The 23,287-nt window shown below is 33.4% G+C and overlaps 1 protein-coding gene across 2 annotated transcripts in view; it reads right to left on the bottom strand.

The window, feature by feature from the left end:
• Positions 1 to 23,287, bottom strand: part of Ptp36E (protein tyrosine phosphatase 36E) — a 328,870-nt gene that overhangs the window by 71,200 nt on the left and 234,383 nt on the right. For both annotated transcript variants that reach the window (XM_072540054.1, XM_072540055.1), the window contains exon 4: positions 6,699 to 6,786. In XM_072540054.1, coding sequence (XP_072396155.1) covers positions 6,699 to 6,786 — 88 coding nt within the window. The remainder of the gene's footprint in view (positions 1 to 6,698; positions 6,787 to 23,287) is intronic.

Genomic DNA, 23,287 nt, shown 5'->3' on the forward strand with positions numbered 1-23,287 from the left:
TTAGATGTTCGTTTGTAAACATATATGTAATGTTTTATACAAAATAAGTAAATTTAAATGTAAATGTGTCAAGTGCCATATAATAAATAAAAAAAAAAGTGCTTTATTATTCTTGGCCCCCCATCACAATCTTCTATTCTATATGACATCAAGAAAGTTAAGAACAGAGTTGCAAGCAGATATTTATAGACAAGTTAACAAGAGAGTGGGAGAAAAGCGAACATGTGAACAAAATAAATTAGTTTGGATTTTGTTTGGAGTTTGGCAAATGCTAAGTTATACTTTCCCTTCAGCTCTCCAGTGGTAGTGGGTTAGGAATGTTATTATTTTAATTATTTTGAAATAATTACATTCAAATAAACATTTTTTTTATTAAACTTCCAACAACGATTCAACTACCTTTAGTTTGAATATTTCAAGTCAAACGGAATAAAATATTCGTGTGAATTTTTTTGCATAAAATCGGTCCTGCTTTCTACACCTGCGTTTCCAGGGAAACGCAGACAATCGCTCCGTTGTACAGGATCATCTTCTTTTCCGAGGAACGTGGATCGGGAGCCAAATTGGCCTGACTCGACTTTTCTTAAATGATGCGATCCTGAATACCTAATGGTTTCATTTGCCTTAATCGTCCACAATTTTTCTTGTTTTCCAGAAGAACGGGCTTCCGCCATTTGTTTTTCGGAATTGTAAGCAATTTTCTTAATCATTTCTTGTTAAATTTTAAGGAAACATTTTACTGTGAAGTATTAAAGGATTAAATAGTATAAAATTGATAGCACTAAGTAATTACCACAAAGAAATCAAATAAGTAACCAAAACTTTCCAAATTATTTACAATTCGACCCATTTTATATAATCATTGCCACCGAAGACTTAAATATTATAATACAATTGTATATATGGATTATCGTTGGTTTGATTATTTATTAATGATATAGCAGGATAGTGTTGTAATTTTTTTTGTTTTTATGCATATAAGTCTGTTTAGAATTTATTAAAAATTTATTTACAAAACTCAAAAGGGTTCTGGAACTGTTTTCTTGTAGCGTCTCTAAGTTAAATATTGTGTTTATATGGGACTAAGCCACAGTTGTGTTGTGTGTTTATATGGAAGCCGTGCCGGTCTCAGATTGTGTATAGGAGGGACGCTGAACTGAGTAGGGACCCTTCAGTACTTTGTGCAAGACAGACTGGGCGAGGAAATCCTCAACCCCCGACACGGCGCGTCCCAATGGCTGATAGGGAACGTTACTGTAGATATGCAGGACAGGTATGAATAAGGCTTTGCCAAATAAGTAGCCGCAAATCAACGGAGGACATGACACAGGTCAGCAGCTTTGTCATTAGTGGCCCGTGGCTGAAGAATACAATTTCTGACAGGAGCAGTACCAAAAAGTCGCAGGCGAAAATCAAATACTGATTTAACCGGCTGTGATACTGCGAACACTCATCAACCTGTCCGGCAAGCGGAGTGTTTTAATGCCAAAATACCCCTCAAAATACAACATGTTAAACTTGAAACAAAACGGGACGATACCCCAGGAGGGTAGAGCTAGCAGCTCAGAATCCCACACCGGAAAACCGGTCAGCCTCACGGATTCTGGCGGAGGCACAAGCTTAACAAAACCCGCCAAAATAGATACGAACAAACAAAAACTACTAGCCACATACAACATCCAATCTATGGCTAAAGATGAAAAGGTCTACGAATTAGAAGAAGAACTATCCAAGATAAAGTAGAATACTGGACTGTCAGAAGTGAAAAGAAGAGGCGAACAATGCATGCATCCAAACTCTGGAAATCGCTTATACTATACAGGGAAAATAGACGAAACATATGGTGGAGTAGGATTTCTTGTCAAAAAGTATCTCACACCATACATTTCTACATATAAAAGGGTTTCTGATAGAGTAGCTTATATTATAATAGACCTAGATAATAAAACCAAGATCAAGATTATACAAGTTTATGCTCCCACAACAACATATCAGGAAGAGATAGTTGAAATGTTCTACGAAGATTTGATACCACCATTAGAAGAAAATGATGCAAAGTATACCATCATTATGGGAGATTTCAAAGCAAAATTAGGTAAAAACGAAAAAAATACTGAACCTAAAATATGGATGCATGGTTATGGCACACGAAATAAAAGAGGAGAAAAATTATATAACTTCTAAGAACAACAAAATTTATATGCCATGAACACACACTTCAAGAAACCAGCAAACCGAAAATGGACGTGGATATATCCCGATAAAAAGATCATCGCCTTTTAAGAGCAAGGATTCATATTAAAGAGACGAAAACTAGTAGAAACAGGCCACATAATTACAAACAAACTAAAATACGACAGAAGGAAGATGAGTACAGAGAAGTCTTAAGAAAAGAATATGTAGAACATTATCAACGAAAATACGCCGGCATGAACACAATTAATAAAGAAATGCAACGAAAGATCTTGAAAGCAGGACTGACTGTTGCAAAGAAAATGAAAAATAAAGAAGACAAAATAAGTGACAGAACAAAACGGTTGATGGAAAAGAGACGCACATTTCTAAGCGAAGGAAAGCGAAACACCAACGGTTTCAACGAATTGAATAAACAAATAAAGAAGGAAGTAAAGGAACATTTAAGGATCTTTAATGAAAACAAGGTAGAAAAAATAATACAAAAGAACCGAGGTCTGGAATGCCTAAGATCAAACTTAGGAAACCTATAATAATCTCGTTGAAGGATAAAGATGGAGAAGAATATTCTTCAAAAAGGAAGACAAGGGAGATCTGAAGAATTATAGGCCAATCTCCCTGTTGTCCCAAATGTACAAACTGTTTATGAGAGTAATATCTAACAGGTTAATGTCGAAACTCGATAGCTATCAACCGGTAGAGCAGGCAGGATTCCGAAAGGGTTAGAGTATAGCGGATCATCTTCTTACAGTCAGAACGCTAATAGAGAAAGCCAATGAATATCACTTGAACTAATACATTTGCTTCGTTGATTATGAAAAGGCATTCGACTCCATAGAACTTTGGGCAATAGAGAGAGCTATGAACAACTGCAGGATAGACTCCCGATACAGAATGCTCATACATAATATTTACAAGCAAGATACAATGAAAATACAAATAGATGCGAAAATCAAAGCTATACCAATCAACAGAGGACTTCGCCATGGAGATGTTATCTCACCAAAGCTATTTACACTTGGACTGGAAGACGTGTTCAAAGAAATTAACTGGGTAGATAAAGGAATAAATGTTAATGGAAGAAAACTGAGTCATTTAAGATAAGCTGATGACATTGTAATAAAAAAAGTTTCAAAGAACTACAGACCATGATGACGCAACTATTTCAAGTTTCGGAAAAAGTAGGTCTTAAGATGAACTTGGAAAAAACAAAAATAATGACAAATACACCGAACATTAGAGAAATAACGTTGAACGACATAAATTCAGTAACAGTAAGCGAATACATCTACCTGGGACAGATAATGAAAGTTAACAAAGAAAATCAAACTGCCAAAATTACCAGAAGAATAAGGTTAGCATGGGCAGGATTTTAAAAACTGAGTTGGATCTTGAAAAGCACTAAAATAGAACAATATTTGAAAACCAAAATTTTCGATCAGTGCATTCTCCCTATACTCACGTATGGTTCATAGACGTGGACACTCACCAAGTCAAACAAATCAATTAAAAGCAAAACCAAAGTAAAAGACGCAGGAGAACATGCTGCCAAATTAAAATGGAGCTTCGCAGGACACAATGCCCAACTAAAGGATAAAAGATGGAACCACGAAATACAACAATGGAGACCATGGTTAGGAAAGAGAAGCAGAGGAAGACCACAAATGAGATGGGCTGATGATATTAAGAAGATCTGAGGACACAACTGGAAGCAAGTGGCGCAAAATAGAAAACACTGGATTGATTTGGGGAAGGCCTATATTCAAAGTTGGATTACTTAAGGCTGAAGAAGAAGAAGAAGTCACGGTTATTTGTAATAAAAATTACATTTTTAGCTCTTGTTTGATGTTTCGATTTCCACTCCGAAAATTGTCAAAAAGAATAAAATTGTCAAAAACGTGAGGTGTGGTTTGTTTTTAACCGAAATTTGTTTAAGGTTCTGTTAAAACAAACTTGACGGGTTACTTACATTGGCCTCGATCTTTTAGGCAAATTGCCATGCTTTCAGTTAAAAATTCTGAGTATAATATCCTCAGTATGATATCCAATTTAGATTATTCTGTTTATGCTCTTGCGCCATATATTTTGACCTTTCAATTCATCAAAACGATAGCAAAGCTTGTCTTTTATTGAGACACTTTGGCCTTTTTCAAATTTCTATGGCTTTTCGGATAATTCTTGGCAGCGGATGGGTGCTATGGTTCTGGAGTGAATGGAATGGAATGGAAATGGAATGTTCATAAATTCTATTTTGGATTCTACGATTTGTTTGGCCTATATAAGTTTCGGGAGCAGTCTGCACAGGGAAATTTTTAAACTCCATATTGTTAATTTGGAATGTTGTCTGATTGATCAGATAAGAGATGAAAGTTTTTGTTGGGGGGTAAATATTGTCTTTATTTTTCTTAATTTAAGAATTGTGTTGATTTTGTCAGCGCCGTCTTTGATTTAAGGAAGAAAAGCTTTCGTATAAGGGGCTGAGTCTTCGGGTTGAGATTGAGTGATAGATTGATGCCTGTGGATGCTTCTATTGATTTGATTTTCACGGTAACCGTTTTTAATGAGGGTTTGTTTTAAACTAGAGAGCTCAGCTGGTCTACTTCAAAAGAAGTTTTGACGAAGGATGAATCATTTTCGACGAGAGGTTGTAGAGTTTGGGCCAAGTACTTGGTCAATGGTTGTGTATAGCAGTTGTATGCACTGACAATGGCACGTAGAGGAATATCGGGCTTGTGAATTTTGGGCAGGCGATATATTAGAGATGTTCTGAAAGACTTTTCACGAGGAATTAGAGATTGTTTTATGTCAACAGGAAGATAAGTTTTATTGATAATGGCTTTTGTTGTTTTCTATAGATTGGTCGTTGGATTATTAGGAATTGGTGTGTAGTCTGGAGGATTAATGAGATTTAAGGGTTTATTAATATAAGAAGAAGTGTTTAGGATCACGGTGGCATTTTCTTTATCGGCAGAAATAAAGTTCTTTCAGGGCTTTTTTGTTGGATTAGCTAATGTTCGGAGTATGATGTTTTGAGTTTCTAAGAACTCTAGCGATGTCTTGTCTAGTTATTTCAGCATCTTCGGAAGGTAAACTGGAGATGACTTCTTCGGTTTGACAGATGATTGTCTTAATTGGAATGTGACTTGGGGTAACAGAGTAATTGAAACCTTTACTAAAGATTGAGTGGCAATGGTCAAAATAGGGGTATCAGAAAAGTTGTGAACCACTGTAGTGGGTGTCAAAGTTGTAGTTTTGGAATTTGTTTTGCAATTAGATACTCTAATCTGCTCTTCTGAGTTTCAGTCTAAGATTCGTAAGTTTTTAGGGCTATCTGTGTGTTGATACGGATAAAACTGTCCTATAATATAGGATGTACATTAAAAGAATGACCAGATGATCATATATTGAAAATATTGATATTTTTGACATCTAATTTTCGTCTAGTGAAAAGAATAGCTTTACGAAGGAGCGCAAAACTAGTCTTTCTAATAATTTGTTAGATATAAGAAGTATGGTGTTTGAGTTTAAGAAATTTGGAAATGACTTTATGGCCTCGGCAGGCCTAGCAGCAAATTTCTAAATGATTTAGTGAGGTGGTAAAATTCCTCCCTGTAGAGGTGAATAAAATGTTCCGAAAAAATTCCGTGGTTAGTATAATTAACCCTAAAGCTAAGATTATTACTATTACAAGAATTGATGTTAAACTCAACAGGCTTCCGAGTTGAACCGCATCGATTATTACTGTGCCAAGTTTTAGACTAAAAAAGGCTAAATTGTCTTAATAAAAGAGATGACGGCATCCGATTACCATCGACATTTAGACTGCCCATAAAGGAAATATCGTCCGCTCCACCCTCCAATCAAAACACTGCCATCAGAAATGTTCGCACCAACTTTCGCGCCAATCCACACGCCAATCCTCAGACCGATCTTTACCAAAACCACGTCACCATCGACTGTATAAATAAACCATCCGCTGTTCCCAGTACCAGTCATGCATTGGATAGTGATTAGTATAGTAGTGTCTGAGGACTCAGAAAACTAAGACGTAGGAAGCCCTGAAGAAGACATCAGAGAGGATATCGAAAGCTCGGCACAGTTATAATCAACGCGGCTCCAACGAAGCTTGGTGAGTTTAATATTATTTCGTGTAATAGTATTAATCTTAGTATGTGTGTGTACAAAAACTAAAATCAAAACTTTGACATCCAATTCGGATAGTCATAATTATCCCACTATTCTAGAGATTTAATTAGGATTCTATGGCGGTTCTATATTGGAAAGAATACCCAAAATTATGCTGGCATAAGGTTTTTCAATCAACTTCCATCCAGTGTAAATAGTTTAAAAACACGTTTAAAAAGAAATTAAAATATTTTCTCATTGTTACATTGTATACAACATGTTCTGTATTATGTACACAAACTATAAAGATCAATTATTATATATTATTATTTGTCCTAGAAATTATACATAAAAAATATATTAAATTTGAAAATACTTACAAGGAATGCATCTTTGGTTTTGATTTTTTTCTAAATTACTTTTCTTGGTACCGTGCCTACAGGAATGAGTTTCGACCTTAATGGCGATCTGCAAAAGAAGTTGTATATATTAGTTAATATCCAAAAGAGGTAAATTAAAAATCATTAAGGTAGATAACAAAAAAGTCTTGTTATATACTCCAGAGGAGGAAGGAAGGTCCAGACTTAAAAATTATATTTTAAAAAGTTTAGGTTAATGCCAAAATATAAAATAACAAATCTCCACATATTCGGCATTGTGCCAAATGCAGTTTTTAAGCTTAACTATAAGTTTATATATATATATATATATATATATATATATATATATATATATATATATATATATTTGTGTTTCTATATATTTTGGCACAGCTTTTCCTTTCTATAGTTACAAAATTTCCGTAAAGTAAGATTTATCAAAGATAGAAAAAGCCCCTTGACGAAAAAGAAGAAATATTAAAATTTTATGTATATAAACAGTTTGAAGAACAGTTGGAATTGAGTTTTTGAAGTTTGTAGTTGTCAGTCTGTTCTTCTTCTTCAAGTGCCATCTCTTCGTTCCGAAGGTTGGCGATCATCAGGGCTATACGTATTTTCGAAACTGCTGACCGAAACAATTCGTTGCTGCTACAGCTATACCATTCCCGTAGATTCTTTAGCCAGGAGTTTTGTCTTCTTCCTATGGACCTTTTTCCTGCTATTTTCCCTTGCATATTTATTCGAAGCAGTTCATATCTTTCGCCTCTTGTAATGTGTTCCAAGTATTGCAGTTTTCGTTTTTTGATCGTAAATATGACTTCCTTTTCTTTATTCATTCTTCTCAAGACCTCGACATTTGTGACCCTCTCGGTCCATGATATTCTCAGGATTTTGCGATACATCCACAGTTCAAATGCCTCTAATTTTTTGGTATCAATCTTTTTCAACGTCCATGACTCCATTCCGTAGAACAGCACAGAAGGTACGTAACATCTCATCAGGCGAAGTTTCATTTCAAGGCTCAAATCTCTTCCGCAGAACACTCTCTTCATTTTAGTGAATATAGATCTGGCTTTTTCTATTCTTATTTTGATTTCTGCTGAGCTATCGTTGTCTTCATTTATAAAAGTGCCTAAATATTTGTATTTGCTAACTCGATCGATAATTTCATTGTGTAAATATAAATTTCGGACATTTTGTGTTGATTTCGATATTACCATACATTTAGTTTTCTTTATGTTCAAAGATAGTCCATATTCTTCGCTGCAGTCTGCTATCTTATTCACCAATGTCTGTAGCTCTTCAAGTGTTTCTGCGATCAGAACGGTGTCGTCGGCAATTCTCAGATTGTTTAATCTAACACCATTTATTTTAATACCTACGGATTGCTCAGAGAGTGTTCTATTCATTACGTCTTCGGAATAGAGATTAAACAGGGTTGGTGACAGTATACACCCTTGTCTCACACCTCGCTTTATTTTAATTTCTTCAGTGGTAATATTCTCTACTCTCACTACTGCTTTCTGATTGTAGTACATATTTGCTATTAGTCGGATGTCTCATTTATCTCAGTCAGTCTGTTAAAGTATTGTAAACAAGTTGGTATTTGAATAAAGTTATTTTAAAAGAGTATAAAATTGGTGACAGTGGTGGGATAATAAGTAATTATTAATGGTTAAGACCAGATCGACTGAAATTGATAAAGAAATGGATACGTCCTAACCCCTAATTTTTTTAAAAATGGAAGAAGAAGACGAGAAGCGTAGAGAAGGAGCAGAAGAGAAAAAGGAGAAGCATAGACAAGAAGAGGAAGAGAAAAAGAAGAAGCGGAGGCGAGAAGAGGAAGATAAAAAGAAGAAACGTAGACAAGAAGGGAAAGAGAAGCGTGGGCAAGACGAGGAAGAAAAAGAGGAGAGGCGTAGATAAGCAGAGGTAGGAAGCATACGTAGTTTGTCTCAACTTTTTTACTTTTAAGTTAGAGATAAGTCAAATTACTTGTAGAATAGACAAATTAGAAGAAAAACAAAACGATTTTGGAAATAAAGACCACAAAATGATTTAAGACAACAACAAAATGGTTTAGGAGGCTAATATTGAAGAAGAAACAGGCCTTAAAGCCTGAATACAAGACGGAAGAAGAAATGGAACAACAAAATGATTTAAAATCTAATTTTGAAAGACAAATCGTTCAGTTAGAAATAAAAATTAATACCTAAGCTTCTTTATCTAATATTGTTTCAGTAACTAATGTCAAATCTAAATTAACAGCTTTCTCATCTTCCATAGTTGAACCAAAGTTGTAAACTATAGTTTACTTCAAGCATCATCAATAAACGTTATTACCTGACTTGACAATGGCAAGGTGGCACACCTTGCCAAAACGTTGTCAAAATATTGGTTTTTCTTAAAACCAAAATTATTCAACGCGCAGTCAACAAACCAGGGAAACCACAGAAAACATCTAAATAAGAAACTCTAAATACAGTTACTGATTTTATAAAATTCCTATCTCATCTTAGATACTAAATTGTGGAATGATAATTTATTGATACTTATAAATGCTGTTAATATTAACTTCTCACTGCTACCATTCAGCATACATGGAATCGCCACTCCTACCACTTTTTTAAAATATTTTCACTCAACTTAATTTTCTTCTACCGTTCAAATTTACCAGCATGCAATTGCTTTTAAGCTTCAGATGTTACTCTTTTCGCGAACAAAAACTGCTTTTTTCTCCTCTCTCAAAATCCTATCAAACATACAAATACTATTACGATCTCTATTTTCAACCAATGATATTTTATTATTTCAAACAAACAGAATTTCCAGTTTCTACGAAATTCATTAGATTTATATTTTACTTGTTTTCGATACACACCTAACAATATAATCTGCATAAATTAACTTTCCAAAATTTCCCATTTTTTAAAGACAAAAGCTTAATACGGTTAATCGCTGGTTTCATAATCCGATCGTTAAAAAAGGTTTTTTTCCCGAATTTTGTAACGAAACACTTTCTAGTCATGCAACGTTTAATTCTACATAATATTTTAACTTTTTTGATAAAATTACCTCTATATTATGTATTTTAGTGTGCTGAGTCCGAAAATCATATTAAAAATGCTGTATCACCGACAATTCTTCCACAATTAAACATTAAAAAAAAAAAGAAAAAAAAGAGGTAAAAGAAATAAATTAGACTTACTCAAAATCAGTTTAATTTTACTGCCCAAAACGACCGGTATCGCTTTCTAAAATTTGCAAAGCATCATCAGGTCAGTGGTACAAAGTAAATTAAATGCTGAAATTATAAAAAGCCCATGTTAGGGTGCTGTCTTATAAAGATATAGATCAAAAAAGTTATAGTAATTATGCCAATATTACATGTCTGTGTTTATTAATATGCATAAAATTGCTTTAGCAGACAAAGTAACAACCCACAAATTGGTAAGAGATAATCTGTTGAATTGTAATAAATTAGAAATAAACAAAATACTACTTACATTCCGGTACAAAAGTTTTTACATAATGATTGGTGATACATAGTTCAAACTATTCCGTATTGCTGATAATGGGTGATCTTCGGTCAATGTTGAGACAATTAAGGAGGAATTTTCTTGAGGGGAGGGATGTTAACAGATGATATAGGAGTAAGGTATATGTTATTGTTTGTTAAATGGAAGAGTGATGTTTTATATTATTTAAATTATTAAAGTTTTTAAAGCAATTTTATGCATATTAATAAACACAGACATGTAATATTGGCATAATTACTATAACTTTTTTGATCTATATCTTTATAAGACAGCACTCTAATATGGCCTTTTTATAATTTCAGCATTTAATTTACTTTGTACCACTGACCTGATGATGCTTTGCAAATTATAGAAAGCGAAACCGGTCGTCTTGGGTGGTAAAATTAAACTGATTGTGAGTAAGTCTAATTTATTTCTTTTACCTCTTTTTTAAAATGGACTCACACAAGCAAAACATTTATGATTTAAACAGTTAAAATTGCATAATTACATTTTATTTTGTTTAAAGAGCAGAGCAATCTAATGTTACTTGGTTGGAGGTACTGTTATTCAATTGTAGAACTCTCTTTGTTCTTCTCTCTCTTCATTAACAGCTGTATAGTTCCTTTATTCCAATAAACATAACAATAAATCCTAAATCAAAAGTAAATTACATTGAATTATATATAATAAATAAAATTAAAGAACTTCAGCAACAAGGCAAAACTGTTAAGTTGGCATGGATTAAAAGCCACTGTGGAATAACTGGAAATGAAACAGTAGATGAATTGGCAAAAAACGCGGTTACACAAGGAGTATTAATTCATTATCTTTGTACGTCTAGAAATATAGAATCAGACATATACAAAGAGCTTAAGAAAGAATGGAAAGAAAGGTATATTAATGAGAATATAAATACAGGAAACCATTACAAAGCAATCAGAAACTATATTACGGATAAATCTTGGTTTTCTAAAATGGAGTCGACAAAGGATATGACAAGAACTATATGCAGAATGAGATTTAACCACTGTCTTACACCATCATATATGTTTAAAATAAACCTAGCTGATAGTCCACAATGTACTTGTGATCAGATAGGTAACCTACAACATAAAATTTTGGACTGTTCTCTTATATCTAATAAGATTAATAATTTTTTAAATTCGCTGTATTCTTTTACCGATGTCCACCATCCCATTAATTTAAATTATTTATTAACATTAGAAAACAATGAGTTTTTAAATAGATTATTGTATAAACATGTTTTAGATATTAAACTCAAATTGTAATTGTAAATATAGAGTATTTCTTTGTAATTTGTTAGGATAAAAAAAATTAAAAAAAAATAATAAAAAAAGAAAATGAAAAAAATAAAAAAGTAAAATAAAAAATATAAGAAATAAATAATAATTAAAAAAAATTTAAAAAAATAAAAAAAAATAAATAAAAATTTAAAAAAAAATAAATAAAAAAAAAGAGAAAAAATGAGGAACTTGGACAGTCCACAGTAAAGTAGCTATTGAATTAAGTAGATAGCTGCAGAAGAGTTTGCTGTGTAACTCTGAGGACCTCATCACCTATTTTATATATAAATAACTAAAAAGAACCTGATAGAAAAAAAAACTAGAAACAAATTACCAAAAAAAAAAAGAATATGTATTAGAGATAAATATTACTTAGTAATAGATTTAGGATAAGATTATATAAGAAACAATGACTAATGAAAAATGAGTAAAAATTGTAAGATTGGCGAATGGATTTAGTGTCCGCAGTCATATAAACCCAAACAAACAACAACAACAATAAACATAACCTCACTTTTTAGTATTTACCTCATACGCTTTTAAGTAAAAATATTACTAAGTACAATGTGGCAAAATACATATTTTGAACATTATTGTTACTAGATTTGCTTGCGTCTTGTATCATGTATAACTAGTATCATGTGTCTCTTTTCAGCTTTTCATTTATTTAGGTAAAAAAGTTATGCTGTTTTTATTTATTTATTTAGGTATGTATATTTCTTACAGGCAACACAACTATAGGTAAAAGGTAAAACTAAAAAAAATATTCTTCAACATATTTGTTTCGACACAAATTATCACTTCTACATTATTATACCAACAAAAGAGGTGTCTCTTCTCTTGGTTCGCATTCCAATTTTTCAATGCGATTTTCGTTCTCAGGCAGAATTTCAGCAATGTTTATCACACCTAAATAGAAACTTAATTGTTCCAGGTCTTGCCAGTCATCTCCAAAATGGTTTGATAGCAGATTTTTAACATCCCTTAGTTTTAATGCCTTTACAGGTATATTTTGTCTTATTTTCTGAGGAGCAATCATACTCATAATTTTAGATTTCCTAGAAACATGTTCATATTTTCCCGTTTGATTCTTATAAAATCTCTTGGACTGTAGATCGATCGTTTTAAATAGAATCCTTTACACTGCGCAAACTGTACTTTCCACTGTCCGGGGGATTTCAGTATTGTTTCGGCTACCTTTTTGAAATCATACACGATAAAATCTTCGTCTCCTTTTACGGCAGTTGGTTGCTGTGAAATTATATCGATGTACTGATTTGGACTCAATATTGTGTCTACTTTACGAAATTCCTTTTCGCTGTTTCCGAACACTCTATCTGCTAATTAATATTTAAATATTTTTTCTTGATTTATGACCGTGAATTATATTTAACGCACGGAGCTCTAAGACCAAATCACCACTTCCAGGCTACGTGCATTGTAGGTGACTCACGCAATATACTTTACCTACCGCTACAAGTCTCAGCTTGCAATTTAGTTTGAGAAAAATTTCGTTAGAGTAACAGTGCTGTTCGAATTTGTTTCGTATTAGAACTACCTATTCTGTTTATTATGGCGAAAAAATTTGATACGAGAAACAACAACAATATTTGCAGAGATTGCATAAGGATGAATACTTTGATATGAGTGATAAGAATGTAGATGATCCTTTCGAAGGTGACAATTCTAAAGACGATTATATACCATCTATGTCCAGCTCAGATAGTGTACAAGAAGAACCGGCTACCAAAAAATGGAAACGAAAAAGTGCAGAACCATCTACAAGTACTGTAGATCAAGTGATAAGTAGTGTAGTGTTGCGGGCTAGTCATGAATCATTTAGTGATAATCGTATAACGGTGGAAAATCTAGTGAATCATCTAAAGACACAGATCACGATGGCATTGAACTTCCTGTTACTCCTACCGAATTTCAAATTACATGGACTGCTGTAACGAGAAAAAATCTAAAGGTATTTGATTTCAATGCAGTACATCCTTACATTTCACCTGAAGTTGCATCGCTATTAGCGCAAGAAGAACCCTATGATTTCTTTAAATTTTTTCTAACAGATGATATCATTGACTATATTGTAACTGAGTCAAACAGATATGCTGAGCAGATCAAACAAAATGAAAATATTTTGCAGTATTCAAGAGTCAAAAGATGGAAACCTCTAACAAATTCAGAATTTGAAATCTTCTTGGGTATAATTATGTGGATGGGTTTAAATAAAAAACCTCGACTATCCGGTTATTGGTCCAAGAATATCCTGTACGTCAATGATATCAAAAAGCGTATGTCACGAAATCGTTTCGAACTAATATTACGTATATGGCATTTTTCTAATAATACAGAATGTCCAAGAGGTGATCGACTTTTCAAAATTCAACCATTAATTGATCGTTTACTGGCCAAATTTTAAACTGCCAGAATTCCGAACAAAAACGTATGCATTGATGAGACTCTAGTACCGTTTCGTGGACAGCTGGCTTTCAAACAATATATCAAAAATAAAAAACATAAATTTGGGATAAAACTCTACAAATTATGCACAGAAAATGGGTATACTTTCAATATGAAAGTTTACTGCGGAAGAGACGTTTTGGAGCCAGGGATTTCAGCATCATCTTCAGTTGTTATGTCGCTAATGGACGGTCTCCTAGATTGTGGTAGAATACTGTACACAGATAATTTTTATACTAGTATTCACTTGGCTCACCAACTTTTAGATAGATCAACACATCTCATAGGCACACTCAGATCAAACAGAAAATTAAACCCCCAAGAGGTTGTGAAAGCAAAGTTGAAAAGAAATGAAATTATTGCACGAGAAAGTAACACAGTTGTTGTTGTAATAAAATGGAAAGATAAAAGAGATGTATTAATGCTTAGTACAGTACACACAGACAGCAAAGTAGAGGTTATGAGTAAAAACAACAAAATGGCAGAAAAACCACAAGCAGTGATCTATTATAATAACTGTAAAGCGTTTATTGACCTTTCAGATCAAATTAAGTCATATTCGAATTCACTACGAAGAGGAGTAAAATGGTACCGTAAACTAGCAGTCAAACTTCTCACTGGATCAGTTATTACAAATGCCTACGTTATGTACAAAAGTATATTTAAAAATAAAATACAAATTACTGCCTTCAGAGAAGAAATAACAAAAAAACTATTAGAGGAACAAGTGCCGGAAGAACAAGTCGTACAATAAGAAATTTTACAAACTTGTCGACTGAAAAAAATGGAATCAGCAAGAAGAAGGTGTACAGTTTGTTATGAGAATCTGAAAACAGAACACGGAAGAGACTATGCTATGAAAAAATGTAAGCAGACTCCATACAAATGTGACATTTGTGAGACATTTTTCTGTGTGGAGTGTTTTTTGGTGAAACATAAAACTGTAAAAATTTGATTTATAAAGAACTAAATAGCCGGCGAGCCACCTCTAAATTACCGAAGAATATACTTAGCTCTAGCGCATGCTACATCTATAGCCTCAAATATAAAAAAACCCCTCTACTTTAATACTTTTAATAACAAATATATTAATTATTACAATAATAAGCCCCGTGCCCCCAAACCTTATTACGAGAGAATCCGATTATATAGCTCCAGACTGAACATTCAATTCCCAAAAGTATTTCAAACAAATACCAATAACTATCTACCTTGGACTATCGAACAGCCCAAAGTCATTACAGCGTTAAGTATATATAATAAACATGAAACTAGTCCTATTATTTTTAAAGTTAAACTAAATTCAATCCTAGATTTACAATACAATGAGTGGATTAAAATTTATACAGATGCATCCAAAGGTGAACTTGGCGTTGGAGTAGCAGTGGTAACACCAAATGAAACTTTTCAATTTAAACTTCCTCTAAATTCCAGCATCTATACTGCAGAACTATTTGGTTTGCTCAAAGCCATCAAGCAAGTAAATCTTAAAAACATCCCTTGTTGTCTAGTCCTTTCTGACTCTCTCAGCGCAGTCAACGCTATGCAAAATGTATACCCTAAACACCCCATTGAGAAAATTATCAGGGCCCAATTAATGAAAGCTCAAGAAAATTTCAGAAGAGTCCACTTCCTATGGATACCATCTCATATAGGCATAGAAGGGAATGAAGAAGCAGATACTAGTGCGCGTAACGCTATCACCAGTGAAGTATCAGAAACAGAGTGTCGGAGTATCGCAGGCGATCTAAAAGTTTATTTCAAAAATAAGGTGTTAAGTGCGTGGAATCGGGAGTGGAATGACTCTAGTTCGAAACTCAGAACCATCAAAAGTGATATTTTTTCATGGAAGTCCACAGCCAAAAGTAGAAGATGCCAAACTATTATTATACGTCTACGACTTGGACACTGTAGGTATACTCATGCCTATCTCTTCTCAAATAGTGAACCTCTAAAATGCGAAACCTGCAATACAGTAGACAGTATAAAGCACTTCTTGATAGACTGTCCTAAATATGTAAATCAAAGACAGTCTTACAATTTGCCAAATAACCTGAAAGCACTCCTCAAGAAAAGTTTAGTTCCGAACAATTTATTAGGTTACTTAAAATCTATAAATATGTTACACAAAATTTAACTTAATTAATTGTTACAAATGTTCAATTGTTCACAAATTGTAATTAATTGTTACAATGATTGATTGTTACAAATGTTAATATAATATTATTACAAATGTTACAGGAATGTCGCTAATAACCTTCGGGTGGATGCGACTTTGTTTCTTTAAATAAAAAAAAAAAAAAGAACTAAATAGTTTGTCACTTTCACAAATATCTACTTAATTTGATTGTTTTTTTGGTACATACATAATTTACAGTAAAATGTGCATCTTATTTTCTACGGCTATTACAATAGTATTTTTCATGCAAACCATTGGGCTAACTTCAGTAATCTGACCACCGGGCCGTGTACAAATGCTTTATATACAAATAACGTGTGAACTGTGAATGATATTTGTCTCACAGAGCATAGAACCAAACCTGTCGTTGGAATTATATTTAACTCACAGAAGGTCTGGTCAAAACGGAGCGTGAGTTATACAACTCACATGGCGGTTAATGTGTTAAAATGCAAAAAACTGACGACGTAATAACATGACGTAATAACAGAAATGATATAAGCGGCCGTAACAGTTTTGGTTCTAATGAAATGCTCCTATTCTATTGGCTGGCGTGCGTGTAGCTTTGTTTGATACTAAGTTTATGTGGACGTAACCAAGTCTGCTTCCAAACAAATTTTTTTAGTCAAAATAACTCTGGACTAAGCTAAATTTAATCCCACTGTTTCAGTTTCTTTTGCTAATAGGCTGCCTCGAAATGAAAATGATGCCATCAAAATGTCAATTTCTAAAAATTATGAACATAGCTATTTTTGATACTATACCCCTGATATAATTTCATTCTCTAATTTTTTTACTACATTTACAAGGCATTTAATTGTTATTTTAATTGTACGCTCAGGAAATAACAAACATTATAAAATTGTAGATAATTTGGACCAATATATCACAAATTACTGTTAATTATTAATTCATTATGATTAATTAATTCATTTAACCCTTTTATTGAGTTTAAATTAACAAATGTTTTGTTTAATCCTCAAATAACGTATTACTTGTAGTGCTTTCGACTATTTAGCATACTGGAATCAATTTGGTCGGACGTTCTCCTCCCTCCCGTTGATAAATCTATTCATAAAGGCTTGTTCATTTAGATGAGATTTAATGTGATGTATGTTATCTGATGTTCTCGGACCGTCTGGTTATGATGGTTTGGGAGATATATCTATTATTCGTAGTCGGCGCAAATGTTCTGCCGACAATGGAATAATCCTACAGGTATTAAAGGATTTTTCTAAATTATTGCCGTTCGTAGTGTCTATGAGTCGCTAGACTGTGTTTTTTGAAAAATGTTTTGGGTGAAATTATGTAAACGTACATAAAATAGATAATTTACACGTCCTGTTGTGTAAATTTTGATTGAAAACGGAACCAAAATGGTTTTGTAATAGTAATTGAGGCATTTAAAATTCAAAGCCATATATGATTCGTAGATGGTACTATTTGAACCTGAAGCATATTTTTCTGTCCCTAACAGTATCATATCCAATCACGCAGTTGTTCAGTTTCTTCTTCTTCTACTTTTTATGTAGACATAACGTTTGTTTTTTAATGTGTTTCCAGTAAGTTGTCATTCCATCGTTTTCGTGGTCTTCCTACTAATCGTCTTCCTATTGGGGAACCGTCTCTTGCCGTCTTTACTACTCTATTTGTGGTCATTCGGCTTATATGATTGTTCTATTCTACTCTTCTATTTCTAACCCAGTTCTTGATGTTCTCCATTTGTTGTGTGTGTGTGTTCATTTCTGCTGTTTCTAACATCCTTTTTGTGCTCTCTGGATCAGGTCGTATTTCTGCCGCTCATGTCCTTATTGCTCTGATGACTGTTTTGTAAATTCTGCCTTTCATTTCTTTCTCGATATTTTTATTTCTTCATATTGTTTCCTTCAGGCAACCTGTAGCACTGTTTGCTGTATTCACTTGATCTTCCACATCAGTTTCGAGCTTTCCGTAGCTAGATAATGTGATGCCTAGATATTTAAACTCCATCACTTGTTCTATTATCTGACCTTCCAACTCTTATTTACATCTTAGTAAATTTGCTGTTATATCCATGTATTTTGTCTTTTTTGAAGAAATTAACATGTCAAATTTTCTGGCGGTGATATTAAATTTGTGCTGCATATGCTGTAGATCATCTTCTCTTTGAGAGAGTAGTATTGCATCGTGTGCATGGCAGATTATTTGAAGTTGTTTTTCTCCCATTCGGGATCCTTTTTTAGTTTTTACTTTTTTTATTATTTCATTCATAATCAGGTTAAAAAATAGAGGATTCAGGGAATCTCCCTGTGATTAAATTTAACTTGTTTTTATTGTAAATTAAGGTGGAAAAAAATAGACATCGATATACAAAATTAGCGTGTGTATTGCCTTGCTAAAAATTGTTATATTGCTTACAAAAGAACAAAAATGGAGGATATATGTCTTCCGACAGTTGACATAAAAATGACAGGCAAACTTTTATTACAGTGTTGCCATACATAAAGCTTAAAATATTAAATTGAATATACATTCCCCCCTTTGAAGAGAATCTTCAAAGTTAAACCAATTTATAAAACTAATACAATAATGTCAATGTCACTATAGTGTCTCATTTTCCAATGGTAGTAAACACAAATGTCTAACAGAACGGGTCACTACACGAGTAGCGGTTTTCACTTCTGCTACTCTGGAGATGCTGTCCTTTCCAGGAATTAATTGAGGAATTCGCCCCATAGGCCATTTACAAGGCGGCTGCTGATCATTTTTATTTAAAACTAATGTTCCAACTTTGACTGATGTGGGTGGATCCTTCCATTTATATTGTACATGTAATTGAGAAATATACTCTTGTTTAAATCTCGTCCAAAACTGCTGGTACATATGCTGAAGCTCTTGTGGTTTAGTTAACCGATCAATGAAACTTCTGATAGGTCAGGATCCGGAAGTATAGTCATAGGTTGACCAATAAGAAAATGGGAAGGAGTAATAGGTTCAATATCATTGGGATCATTAGATAGGGCATACAGTGGGCGTGAGTTTAGGATACCCTCAATTTGAACAATTAGAGAATTGAAATCTTCATAAATAAAATGTTTATTTAACATAATGCGTTTTAGGTGGTGCTTTGTACTTTTTACTGCAGACTCTCAAAGACCTTCAAAGTTAGGTGTATAAGGAGGTATAAAATGCCACCTAATGTTTTAATGAGAAGAATAGTTGTTTATTTGAGTTTGATTAGCATACAAAAATTGACCTAATTCATTTAACTCATTTCTAGTCCATATGAAAGTACTTCCATTATCAGAATAAATATCGGATGGTACTCCTCTATGTGAAATAAATCTCCTAGGACAAGAGAGAAAACTATGTGTTGTTAAATAAGATACTAGCTCTAAATGAATAGATTTTGTGCAAAAGCAGACAAAAACACAGATATAACATTTTAATAGTTTACATCTTCTACCATTTTTTCTTTTTTAATTATATGTAGCTTTCCAAGGTTTTGGATCCATGAACAATGTTCCAATTTTTTGACACTTTCATAAATTTAGATTGGATTTAAGATTAAGTCGCACAGTTTCTGCAGGATGCCTGATCCCTTTTTTCTAGCTTTTTCATATTTTACACCATCCGACTCGGAGCCGAGATGGCGCTGAGAGTGAGTCAAGTCACTCAGTTTTCATTGCATCTGTTCTGAAATTTTCCTCGATGTAGCGCAGGCCTTTGAGAAAGTATGTTATGATGTATTATATTACAAAATGAGATGCTGCTTACCAAGATAATATTTTCAACTACTAGAATCATGTAGATCCGACGGATACTTATGCGTTAAACATACGCAGAATTAAGAAAAGTTAAAGCTGGAATTAAACAAAGAAGTGTTCTGTGACCAATGCTATACCTGCTCTATACCAGCGATATCTCAACATTACAACCTGACACAATTATGAGAAATAAAACAATAGTTTTTTCCAACTTACTACAAAGAAATACCTAGAATTAACCTAACTTAACCTAACCTAACCTAACCTCTATTAGAAGAAGAATCTCTGAATGTCAATCAGTTGACCAAACTTACGTCTAATATACTATCTAGATTAGCGACTCACAAAAATATTTGGACCAATGTAATAGCCAATATCCAATAGATCGTAGGCGCTGGAAGAAGAAGTGGGCAGTAGATGTCCAAAATATTTTCTTCTAAACACGACGAAAATTTATTTTTTGACCATATGAATATCTTAAACGGTTTTAATTTAAGTGGAAATCTTTTCTTGATTCAACGAAAACAGTATGTCTCATTATCTAAATCTCAAAATCTTTTATCTGGGGATAATCAGTTTTTACAAAGTCAGTTTTACAAAGAATTCTTATATTCGGATAGTGAACTGAACTTATTTATTGATTTCATTTCTAAAGGTACCAGTGGCGGTTGGTATATAAGTGTTGCGGAGCTGCAGAACCACCAAAATAATCCAAACAAAATTACTTTGAAAATTAAATAAAAAATATCACTACTTATGAAATTTAAATTCATTTAGATGGTTTTCGTGCATGGCCGCCTTTATTTTAATCTGTCGTCCGTCGCATCTAATGGCGACAGTAAGTCCCACTTATTTGACCGGACCGGTGCTACTCCGAGCTGTGAACTGTTAAAGATATCCCCGATAACACCCGCTCAACCCCTCGCCTACACTTTTCAGGCGACGACTGAAAGCAATATTTGAGCTGCATTTGTCGCAGTTCGAACTAGTGTGTACAAACCTACGTTTATTGTAATTTTAAATAATCGGTGATCGCGACGCGACGACTGTTAAAATAAGTTGTCCTGCACGTAATTCGGTATTTATATTAAGTATATGAGAATAAAAGTGCTGTTCAGGATGGATGTTATTTATAATTTGATTAATGTTTTAGGTGAAGAGATTCTTTAAATATTCTTATGACGAAAAACTAGAATTAAAATGCAAAGGACGTCCCTTGCCGGATATTAAAATCGTAAAAGAAGGATCAAGCCGAGGGAAAAATTACAAACAACAATTTAATTGCGATATTTATACGAGAAATAGTTGGATATGTGGCTGCAACAGAAAAAACGCTCTTTTCTGTTTTCCTTGTGTACTCTTTGGAGGTGATAAGTCATGGACGCAAGTTGGTGTAACAGACTTAGTACATTTAAGTGATAAAATAAAAAAGCACGAAACTTCTAAGCATCATTTGCACAATCAAATGGAATATGCTTTATTAGGCTCCGTGAATATTAAAGAACAGTTAGATTCTGCATACTGGATAAATATTCAAAAATTCAATGAAGCTGTAACAAAAAATAGGTATGTTCTCTCAAAAATTATAGACTGCATAAAATTTTGTAGTGTTTTCGAATTGGCGCTTCGGGGACACGACGAGACACAAACATCCGACAATCCTGGAATTTTTCGCGGCCTCATAAATTTTACTGCTGAATTGGATAAAACTTTAGCACAAAACTTGGAAGAATCGACGGTTTTTAAGAGCATTTCTAAAGAAATTCAAAATAATATTTTGGACTGCATGTTGGAATTATGCCAGGATAAAATTTTGGAGGAAATTCGGGAATCTCCATATCTAGCTGTCATGGCCGACGAGACTACAGACATTTCAGCAAAATCACAAATGGTTGTAGTATTTAGATATTGTCGAAATGGAGCACCGGTAGAACGATTTTGGACATATTTGGTACCTTCAAAATTAAATGCAGATACTTTAAGCAAAAACATTTTCAGTGTTTTGGATCCTATCCTGGAAAACTCAAATAATAAACTAATTGCTCAGAGTTATGATGGGGCAGCGGTCATGTGTGGACAGCACGCAGGAGTTCTAGCCAGAATCAAAGAAAAATGTCCATTTGCTCATTTTGTACACTGTTACGCGCATCAATTAAATTTAATAATGTCTAAGGCTTGTTCCGAAAACTCTCAAGTTAGACTTTTTTTGGAAATTTAAATGAAATCCCTACCTTTTTTAAAAATTCGCCACAACGAGTGGCAGTTTTAGATAAAATCGTCCAAAAGAAAATTCCTCATGGCGCTCCAAATCGCTGGAACTTTAATATTCGAACTGTTAATGTTGTGTTTGAACATCGATCTTCTTTTATCGAATGTATGGAAGAAATAGAAGAATCGTTTGATAAGGCAGCTGTCTGTAGTTCAGCGTCTTCCATTCGAAGAATACTAGTGGATCAAAATTTTGTTTTTTGGTTAACATTTTTCCATCGCATAATGCCACAAGTAGACGTTTTGTATAATGCCCTTCAAAAGACTAAAACGGATCCTTTGGAAATCAATAAAAAGGTGACAGATTTCGAAAGATACATGAATTCAGTTAGAAATTCAATAGATGATACCATTGACCAAGGTTCTAGTTTATGCGTTGAACCATTACCAACTAAAAGGTTATGGAAGGATAACAGTCCAGTAGATCATCGGAGAGCATCTGTCGAAGTTTGTGATATAATCATAAATTGTGCAAATGATAGATTTGCTTTAAAAATCACCTACTTGCAACTTCATTGCTTTATCCTGTGCATTTTGATAATTATTGTGATAATTTCCTAGATGATAATTTAAGCCTGACTTGCGCGTCATATACAAATTTAGATAGGGAGCGCTTGAAGACTGAATTATCTGTTATTTATTTTAGAAGAGACTGTAGAGACATTAATGGGGCAATACCTTTTTTGAAATTTTTAATTGAAAATAATTTAACAGAGCCTTTCAAGAAACTGTAAAACTGCTTCAAATTCTAATTACAGTGCCCATGAGTACGGCAGAAGCTGAAAGGTGCTTTTCGAGTTTAAAACGGATTAAAACATTCTTGAGAAATTCCATGACTGAAGACCGACTTGTAGCATTAACCATGTTGTCAGTAGAAAAAACACTTATAAAAGAAATACCAAACTTTAATGAAAAAGTTATAGACAAGTTTGCTTTAAAAAAAAATCGACGAATCGAGCTTATTTATAAAAAAAAATAATATATTTGGCTCTGTGTGTAGTTAGTTCGTAAGACCCTATAATGCAATTATTGTTGTGGCGATTTTGTTTGTAGTGTTTTTTCGTTTGCATTCCTTAGTTTCACGTATTTATCGATAAAATTCTAC

Source organism: Diabrotica undecimpunctata, chromosome 8 (assembly GCF_040954645.1).
Source record: "Diabrotica undecimpunctata isolate CICGRU chromosome 8, icDiaUnde3, whole genome shotgun sequence".
Lineage (NCBI taxonomy): Eukaryota > Metazoa > Arthropoda > Insecta > Coleoptera > Chrysomelidae > Diabrotica > Diabrotica undecimpunctata.